The sequence below is a fragment of the Mastigoproctus giganteus genome, chromosome 3 (genome assembly GCF_048544385.1).
Source record: "Mastigoproctus giganteus isolate SK-2022 chromosome 3, ASM4854438v1, whole genome shotgun sequence".
NCBI lineage: Eukaryota > Metazoa > Arthropoda > Arachnida > Uropygi > Thelyphonidae > Mastigoproctus > Mastigoproctus giganteus.
In genome coordinates, this window is record NC_143577.1 from 1850526 (window position 1) to 1860917 (window position 10392).

General features: G+C 48.1%; 1 protein-coding gene across 3 annotated transcripts in view; it reads right to left on the reverse strand.

The window, feature by feature from the left end:
- LOC150087606 (uncharacterized) overlaps positions 1 to 5989 on the reverse strand; it is a 128931-nt gene extending 122942 nt beyond the window's left edge. For all 3 annotated transcript variants that reach the window (XR_016546719.1, XM_090369165.1, XM_090369164.1), the window contains exon 1: positions 1519 to 5989. Coding sequence is in view for 2 of the 3 variants with exons in the window: in XM_090369165.1 (XP_090225291.1) it covers positions 1523 to 5974 (4452 nt within the window). In the remaining variant the exon portion in view is untranslated. The remainder of the gene's footprint in view (positions 1 to 1518) is intronic.
- Between the last annotated feature and the right edge of the window lie 4403 nt (positions 5990 to 10392).

Consider the following 10392-nt stretch of genomic DNA (forward strand, 5'->3'; position numbering starts at 1 on the left):
AAATGTGCGCTTCTATCGCCGAAAGTTTGAGATGGAAAATACGGTGGAAAAATCTTTTCCACTACAAGTACACCGAAAAGATAATAGAGAAAAAAGTCGTTCCTTTATGACATTTAACAGATCATAAAGAGACAGAAAGAGAGAATATCTCGTGGTAAAAAAACATTTATAAAACTTCCTCCGAATAATTTTATTGTCACGAAAACGCGATCCGCTTGGAGAGGGTTCTCCAATACTCCTAATAATAATCACACTTCATTTTCCTCTTCACTCCACTGAATGTTCTCCTAGCTGCGCCTTTGAACTTTCTTTCTCAGGTATTAACCGACTGAGTCTTATTTATTTATTCATACTACAGACATCTCACCCACAGGGCACGCAGACCCTACATAATGGTGAGAACGCCGAGTTTTACAGAATCAATACAAGAGTAGTATTAATATATATACAAATTTGGAATAACAAAACAAAGTAAGCAGTAAATTTTTACACATTCACGGATTGAGTGTAAAATCAATGTTTTGATTGTTCAATACCAGAAGCAAACTCAATGGCAGAGGACTTCCAAGTAAGTGCTCAGTGCGAGGGATGGACAGGCAGTGAGAAGGCTACCGTAGCCGAGTGGTCATCCGCGCGGGTGCATAAGTACACGTGCCTTGAGTGATTGAGGTTCAAGCCAGTGACTGCTAAATACGGTGCTGTTTCTTGTATTCTGTCTATCTTGTGAACTCCTCCGACAGTTTGGTCGTCCCGAAGTATAAACAGAAAATTTATTTATTTAAATTTGTTTTATAACGACAATTCGGGCGAAAGGCATTTGATCAAGATGAGATGGAGAATTGACAATAGAGTCTATGACAAAAATAAACCAATTGAGGGGTCGTCTGGGGCGAAGATGAAGATTCTGAAGCGACCAAAAAAAAGAGGACGATTTGGAAAGCGCAAGAATTTGGTGAATTTAATTTCAATTCTCTCAAGTCTGTGAGAAAGATGTTCCTCTTGTGGGGACCAAATAATAATCGAAAATGAGAAGCACGAGCTGCTTGTAGGGAAGAATAAGAACTTTGTCACTCTTGAAAATAGGAAGAAAACACTTAATTAATCCAAGATGCAGCGGTGCTGCTCTCTTTTTATTTCTTTCTGCACTTTGCACGATAAAGGGTTTATCGTGCAAAGTGCAGAAAGAAATAAAAAGATAGAAAGAAAGGAGATGCCGCGTGTCGATCACGCAATCGCGTTCATTTGAACTGCCGCGAAACGACGTAAAGTGAAAACTTCCGTACGCATTTCGACTTTGGATGACTCGGAGTAGACGCAATGAATCCGAAATATCTGCTCGAGAATTCATCGCATTTTAAATATTCGCAATTTAGTAGCCGAGAGCCCCCAATCTGATGGCCTTAGCGCCCAGCTCACCTAAACTCCCCATCCAAAATGCCTTTCTTTACGACCTCCCCGCTATGACTCGAAAAAGCTTCCGCTTAACAAACTACCTTCGCGCAACAAAACGGTACTCACCTCGTTATCTGGAAGCCGGACGCTCGAGGGCCATGTCTTCGGGCTCGTCCCTGTTGCCGGGGTACTGCCTCCAGGCGGGGTTCCCGTCTTCGTCGCTGCAAGGAAGCACCACCACCGAAGTGGTGGTGCGAGATCCCACGAAAGACGACTCTATCCAGATGATGCGCGTGGACAGCTTCTCCTTGTCCTTGTCCAACTCGGCCATCAGGTCGCGCTCGCTGTTATAGATGCTCTGCACGTAAGAGAACCGGTTCTTGGGGGCGGGCGTGTACTGCGAGAATCTCTCCATGAAATCCTTGTCCGGACAACCGGATTCGAAGCTGCTATCCGAAGATGGACTCGTCGAGCACGCGTTCACAGCGGTCGGAAAGACCTTCGCTTCCGAACTCGTGTCTCCGTCAACTCTGCCACTATCCGGCTCGTCAATCGCTGTTTCGTACGCACGAGTGTCACTGGAACTGTAGAGAGGTTCGCTCGTGGAAGATGGACTCGACGTTTTCAGCTGCGGGGAGAGGGAGCGTTCATTTGATGGACTGCGAGTCGCCCTCCACCCTATGTAAGGTTCTCTGAAGGACCGGTAGAAAGCGGATGACAGGATGGGTCCACTGTTCGATCGTGCCCACCTCGTTTCCACTGGGCCTGGAGAGGGAGATCCTCTGGCCCACAGCAAGTTCTCTTGAGAGGAGCGCAAGGACCGCGCGTGTCTCCAGTCGGGGGAGGTCATTCGACGAGTACTCATTCTTCCCGGAACACTCGCCAGACTGGTCGTAGAAGACCCCAGCGACTTGACCTCCTCCCAACCGCCCGGTTTATTCGACCTCTTGTTCAACAGAAATCCAGCTTTTGGTCGACGGTTCAAATCGGACTTGCGATACCACTCTGGCAAGTTGAGGTTCTGCAATGACCTTTGAACTCGGAGTTCGTGTTCCGAAAGCGCCTTTCCTCCTGTTCCTAACGTGTCTTCGGGTGATGTCGACGCAGCTCGAGCTTCGGGCAGGTAATCTACGCTGCGTGCTCGAGAACCATCCACTGCCGCTTCTGGCTGAGGGCCACTTTCCCCGGAGTGGCAGCTCGTGACGGGAGACACTTCGGAGCTGGTGCACGTGTCCATGTCCGTCTCCAGGTAGCCCAGACTGCGGCTTCTGCTGGTCATCTCCTGCTGCAGACGTCGCACATAGGTCACCCAGATGTCCTCCGTGGCCGACGAAGTGGGCTGTCTGCAGTGTTTTCGCACTTCTCTAGAGGCCGCCGCACGACTGCTCTTTGGACAATGTTCACTCCACGTACTCCTCACGGCCTTTTCTAAAGCGACCAAGTCGGGAGTGCTCTGCGCCAGCCTCGTTCTTTCTTCGTGCGCTTTCTGCAGGAATTCATCGAAACGGTCGACATTCAGGTGCTGGGCAGAGGCGCTCGCTTTCGTCTCGAAATACTGTCGACGAGCAGAGTTCAGCTTGCTTTTTACTCCGGAAGTGAGTCGGTAGGATGCGGGGCTGCGAACAGGAGGGATGGGCGGCTTTGCAATTCCGACCGCTGCCTGATAGCCGGTGATTCTCTCCACTTGTTCTTTGTCCGGCACAATCTTCACGGGCCGCTTAAATAGTGGGAAGGTTTTTCTTTCGGAACTGCCACTGGATGTCGCCGGGTGCTGCACTGTCTTCAATGCCGGAGAAGCTTTTCCAGGATGCGATGGTTTGGGCGTCGAAGTGCTTCCAGCAGGAGGCGCAAACGATTTTCCTGTGGGTGTCGTAGGCGAGATCGGTCTGTGGATTCTTTGCGGGTAAACAGTTTTTGGCGAAGGAGCGGCTCTCTTTGCACGTTCCGCCTGGATTCCCGGACAATTCTTCCTCGGAAAAGTTTTGGAGGATGCAAAAGAAAGTCTTCCAGGAATAATTTTGGACAGCCGTGAATCCCCTGACCCCTTGGAAGGGGTCGACGTCCACGCCACTCGTTTGTCGAGTCGCCTGGTAGTGTCCTTTTGCACAATGGCCGGGTGCAACTTTTGCTTGTCGTGACTGGTGTTAGGGGGTACCCCCTCGGGACTTTCGATGTCCTTTGCGCGGTCCACCGTCGAAGCCACTGCGTCAACGGCCGGGATGTCGGTGCAGGTGCCTCCTCTGCAGGTGAAGCTCACTTTCTTGGGCTCCACTTCCAGCAGCGTCACCGTGGTGAGGAGCGTTGGGTTCCCGCTCTCCAGGTGTCCCCGTTGCCCTTCCATCACCAGCTTCCTGCGATCCAGGGTTTCCGTGAACAGCGGAATCATTTTGCTTCCGTGTTCCACCACCGAAGTCCTCACGGGGAGGATTTTTCTCTCCACAGTCACGGGATCGCCCGCCAGGTGGTCTTCCAAGCCCACCGCTGTCGGGTACCTGAAATAGTTCCACTTCCGGTCATCGCCATTCTCTCGTATTTCTTCGTCCCCGTCTTCGCTGTCCTCATCGCTGTCATTGGGGAGGAGGTTGATGACGTCGGGTTCTGATTTAAAGCGGAGACTCTTCGTTTTGGTGGCCACGGGGGTGGTTGCACGGTCGGGATCTCCTTTCAGGATGGATCTGTCGCAGGAATGCTTGCCGCACGTGCCGTTCACTACTGGCTGTTCCATATTTGGTTCCGGCAGCTTCGTCGCAATCATCGATGTCTCCAAGCGGGCGGGAGAGCATCTGTCTAATGGTGTGGCTGCGGCACTTCTCTCCGCCGAGAACAAGACGTCTGCAGAAGAAAGCGAGGCAGCACCGTCTCCTCCGGCGAGAGAAGTGGCACGTGGTTCAGGGGAGGGGCTTCTCTCACGCTCGTTGTCGTGTGCCGCTAAATTTAGCCCTTTGCTGCTCGAAGAAACGGTGGTGGTTGAAGTGCGTTCTTCTCGCTCCGATCTTATCAGCCTTGACTCCGAAGGGATGTCTTGGAGAGCGACTGCACGCTCGCTCGTCGTCTGGATGGATACCAGCCTGTCGAAGATGTCCGTCAGCAGCGAGTCCCACTTATTAGACACTTGGCCGTCAGGTGGCGCATCGCAGCAGTCGTCGCGAACTGCGTGTGTCGCGGAAGCTGTGCAGCTGGGTGGCAGGTGCAGATCGGGAGGGGTGGGGATGCGTCTCAAAGTGGCGTCGTCTGAGCTCTCTTCCGCGCTGCTGTCTGCACGGGATAATCCGTCTTCGTTGTCTTCCAGTGGGGTTCCCAGATCCGAGGGAGAGGAGCTCGAATCTTCTTCTGACTCTGCTTCGTCGTCGGACTGGGCCGTCATCTGACCCAGATACTGCAGTCTCGCTCGCCTCTCCCTGTCCCTCAGCAGCAAACCTTCCAGACGAAGCTCTCTGTCTGCAGGGGTCACCTCCTTGTTGCCGAAACTTTCACTTTCGGAACACGAAAACAATGACCCGGGCGAATCTGTCTCCCGCCGCTCCGGGCTGTGCGAAGCTTCGTCTCGCCACTTCGTCAGCAGCGCATCCAGGTAGTCGCGGGTGTCTTCAGATGACGAAGGGCTTATGGACACGCGCGCACTGTCCCTATCCTCGGCACAGGGTTTGCTCGCACCCACGTGGATGCGATACGAGCTCACTCCCGACACGTCCGTCGAGACATTATCTGTGGACACTACGAGGTGTGTGGCGTCCGTTCCGTAAATCTCCATCGCGCTGTTATGCCCCTCTGCGGGAGTGGGTAGGTGTTGGCTCGAAGTCGGGCGGGAAGTGACATCAGAGCTGTTATCGGGCACGGCAGAATGCCCGCTGCCACGGGACACTTTTATCGTCGCCTCTCGAGGACCGTCAAGGGTGAATTGATATCGAGTAATTCGTCCACATTCCGCACCACCCTTTCCGTCCTTCGACCGACTGTGCTGCGAAGCGGGTAGGGCGGTAATGTCATCCACAGTTCTCTCGGCGATCCCGTTACATCCGTTTCCAAGCATCGCTCGGTGGCTGCGCGTGACGTCATCAGACATCGCTTTATGAATGGTGCGGGCACAATGCCAGCGCTCTCCGATGCCGTTCAGGTGATATCCTCGAACAAACACCGCTCTCCCCCCGACCACCGTCTGCCACCATTCAGCCCCACAACACCGTGTTTCCGTTGCGTTCCTCGTATCAAAGGTAACTTCCGCACGTCTTCTCCAAGAACACTGCCAGTTCGCAGCTCGCATCTTCCTCCCGTGCCTGTTGACCTCGGAGCAGATGTCCATGCGACACCTGCCAAGGTCGTCGTTGCGGAGGAGAAGGGCGACTTTGTTCCGCGGGTCCTCGTGTTTATTGGGAACTTCTTCGTGTCGCACGTGCCTACCGACTTCTGAACAGACGCTGGACAGCTGTTTGTGCTCGCCATCCCAGGTGTCGAGAGCGGGGGATGTCGATCCCTCCCCCGCCCACTGGAAGCTGTGCAGCACGAGGTATAAGGTGACGAGAGCGGCTGACAAGACTGCCGCCACCTGGCCCACTGACCAGTGGCTTGCCGAAGAGCTGTCCATGTCACTGTGCCATTCTTCTCGCGCGCACGTGTGCGCAGCCGCACCGACCTACCACAGAACAAGCTAGGCCTAACCACGAACAGACAATCGGGAAGAAAGGCGCCGACAGTGGACGGCTCTGAGTCGTAGTCTCGCGACTGAAGGAAGCCCGAAACAAGTAGCGGAGATTTCGTCCTCAAGAGCTGTTCAAGTTGCCTCTTTGCCACAAAAGAACAGCGCGCGCGCACACACACACACACACACTAACTGGCACGAGCGGGCACACACGCTGGCACAGAAGGACACAGACAGACACACACACACAAACGCAGATACCTGAGGAGACCAAAGGGATGCCGTGTCAACACGATGTCCCCCACAGACACTTTTTATGTAATCCCGTTACAGCGGCACATTATTGTCTCGACGTCGGCTGCCGTGGAACACTTGCCCTTATGTCGGAGAGTTACTATGGAGACGCCAACAGCGCGGAGTAACAACTGTAATGTTCCGCCGCTCAAGGAGATCGATATCCCCGAACGGCTACTGACGACACCGAACGAACTAAACCTTGAACTACTCGACACTAGCGATGGATACGCTCGATTCTCTGCCGGAAAAGGGGAGCGAAGGAGCCCCGCCCTGCTCGTACGAAGAACACAAAAGGTTCCTTCCGCGCTCACCCCGAAAAGGTCGAAGAATTGGCGATGTGAAGAACGGTAAACAGGAAAGCCGAATGTGGGACGAGGCAGTGCTCGTGTACGCGGGCCATCCTCGATTTACGTCATGCACCGATCAGCGATACCGAGCCTGTGGAAAGAGAATGCCGCACCGAATCCGACTCGGACAGAATGATGCACGATCAGCAGACACTTAACAGTTGTTCGATCACCTCAATATCGAGCCTGACACAGAGTGCACGAGCAAATCACAACTGCAATTTTTGAAAAATATTATTTTTTATATTCGGTTAATTCCGGCAAATGCCGACCCGCCAGAATACACCGTTTTCCTGTACATCCTTCGTCGAAAGGAAAAGTAAGAAGAAGAAGAACTCTTTATTGTATACAGAATGCACATTGCTGAACAAAGCTACAAGCCAGGGGTTTACATAAAAGGAATAACGCAACATTATAAACAAAGATGAGAAAATAAATAAATAAAAACAGCATTATGAGCAATTATACAACACGATTAAAGCCCGCAGCACACAAATAACAAATTTAAACCTTTATTTATTTATTTATTTATTTATTACACATTTCTCACACACAGACCCTAAATAAAGGTGAGAACACTAAGGGTTACAGAAAATACAAAACAGTAATAATCAACAGAAAACTAGAATTAAAAATATATACAAAATTTACATTAAGAAAAGAGCAAATTCTTATAGACAGATGGATTAAGAGTAAAATCAAAATTGTAGTTATTCAATACCTGAAGGAAACGAAACAGAGGACTCCCAAGTAAGTGATGAGGGCGAGGGACGGACAGGCTGTGAGACTTAGTTTTATAACGAGAATTCAAACGGGGTATAGCGAAAGGAGTTTGTTCAAGAAGAGATGGAGAATCGATAACAGAGTTTATGATATTGTGAAGTGAAGAGGGACGATTCTGAAGCGACCACAAAGTGCTCCATAATTTTGACGGTGAAAGGGCAATGTGATTTCGAATTTAATTTGAATTCTCTCGAGTCTGTGAGAAAGATATTCCTGTTGTGGGGACCAAATAATAATCAAAAATGGGAAGTGGAAGCTGCTTGTAGAGAAGAATTAGAACTTTGTCACTCTTGAAAACAGAGGAAGAACGCTTCATTAATCCGAGAAGTTTAGAAGTGTGAGATATTACGTGATCAACGTGAGAAGATGGATGAAGGTCACATCGAAATAGGACACCTAAATCCTTGAATGTACCAGTACTTTCAATTAAAGAGTTTCCAATATAATAATCAGTAAGGACGGAGGGTCTAACTACACGATGCGAGCGAAAGCCACATCATTTACACTTTAACGGGTTCAGAAACAAGTTATTCTTATTGAGCCACAGTGAGAGGGAATCAAAACAGGACTGGAGTTCATTGTTGTCAGTTGAAGAACAAATAACTTTGTAAAGTTTAATATCATCTGCATAGTTGCCTCATGAAAATATATTTACAACAGCGTGTCAGCGAGTAACGCTATTTCTAGGGAGAAGTCCTTTTATATTGCAGGACAGTCATCTGCGCAGACGCAGAAAGGGTTGAGCACTGGAAGTTTGTGGATCCATAGCAGTGATGGACAGGTCCTCGGGAACAGGTTCTAATGTCCTGTGACGTAGTTCTGAGAAGGAAGTCGATGGAGTAAGTTCTGCCTATATTTTTTATCCACTGCGAACTTGTAGAGGTCGGTGTCCAATGAGTGTATGTACTGCAGCATCTGCACGGGCAAGAACCGATCGGATAACTTTAACCGGTTTAGGCTGGTCTGAAGGGTTGGATTGGCCCTAAAGCTTGGGACCGGAATCCTCCATCCGCAATTAGCGCAGAAATCTGGTTCAGAAATAATGCCAACCATCATTTTCACAGCAAAGACGAGTCTTCTCTCATGAATGATGGCAGGAAGACGTCTGATGTTGAGAGCTGCCGCCATATGGGTGGTCCTTAGTGCAGGAGGAAGCCGAGATTTCCATGTGGTCCACTTCAGCAGCCAGAATTCCCCCGCGAAAATTCGTTTAAGATGCGTCGTAGCAGTTGACACCAGATTTATAATTTATACAAGAAGCAATTATTGATAAAACATCTTATGAAAGTGGTAGACGAAAAATGGTTTCAGGCTGAGGATTCAGTAATTGTTTATTAGTGGCGATTACAAAATGCAAATAAACATTTTCAAAACACGTTCGTAACATTATCAGATGAATTGTGGCAGCGCAAATTTTGCTCTCTTCCACAACGTTTAAGTTGTGGAAGAGTGAAAGTGGTTGCCAGAGTTTTGGCTGCTCCTTATCTATGTAGAAAGAAACAATAAAGAACAGTGACAACGGGTGGATTTGGACATATGTCTAGGGGCGACCATAAATACATACAACGTTTAAGTGAGAACCTTATTCCTTTTTTTAGGCGCGTTCGTGTACATATGCACCTATTATCTTCGCCGTACGCAAGTAACAACTCGACTCCAGATGAAGGAATTTTCACGAAATATTAAATTTGGACATTTTGAAAATAATTGTCACGCCATCCCAAATGTCATTAAAATTGGACAAATAAATAAATAAAAAATTAAAAAGGAGGGTGAAAATGACAGATACCTCCTTTCTAATTTTTTCTTTTTAATACTCTCTTTACAGTTCCCTTTAATTTTTGTCTTCCATAACTATGAGTATGTATATAAACGCATGTATACAATAAAGAGTTCTTCTTCTTCTTCTAATTTGGTACATAATCAGGTGTAGTCCCCCGATGAAATACCTGCATTATGTATCAACCTTTTATAGCTTGCATCAAACTGTTTCTTTTATTTCTTTATATAATTTTCCCACCTTCAATTTGATGCTCGCTATTTCTCTTTCAAATTATTCAGAGGTTGAAAATTTGGTAGCAATCCGCACTTTTTGAGTCGATTAATGCGAAGAAATACTTTCATTTATGCAGGATTTTGTAGGGAAGGGGAGGAGAAGGGAACGAGGGCTGTGAAATCTTAACTGGACCTGAAATTTTCCCAAGGACAAACAGAACATAGGTTGAAAATTTGGCCTCGATCCGACTTTTCGTTTTAGAGCAATACGAGCAATACAAATATACTTTCATTTATGTGAAGATGTCTATGGTCGAGGGGGTGGGGGAGGTAGAGGAGGCTACGATTGTTCTTAAAAGCTTTCCAAGGACCAATGAACACATGCGCTCAAAATGTGTTATCGATGGAACTTCTAATTAATTATTAATAACTAAACGTCCAATAACGTACTCCAATTAAAGTTTGATAACCAACGTAAAACCCCTGTAAAGGGTTCATTACTTTTGTGTACAAATTGTATTAATTAATAATGTTCGCAATGCATTTCGCGTGTATTGTGGATAGAGAGAGAGAATATGGAAAGAGAGACAGAGAGAGAGAGAGAGACTTAAAAGTGTATGGGAGAAGAATAATAAATATGCAGGTGTAATTAAACTGAACCGCGAAGTTACGAGAACGTAAAACCATAGTATTTTCTTAAGTGTTCTGCAAAGACATGTAAGTTCGTGTAAATGCATCGCGTGTATAAATTAAACCGAAGTTATTGCAGTGTCCGATGAAGGGCAAACAGCCATGAAACAGCCGTCTGGGCGGTGGTATCCGTTCAAAATAAGTAACAATAGTCTTCTCCATTGGGGAAGCGTTACTTATTTCTATTAAGTGTTCTGCGAAGTTATAATCTTAGTGATTAATTGACAAGGAGATTTACTTTTCGCTTCAGTT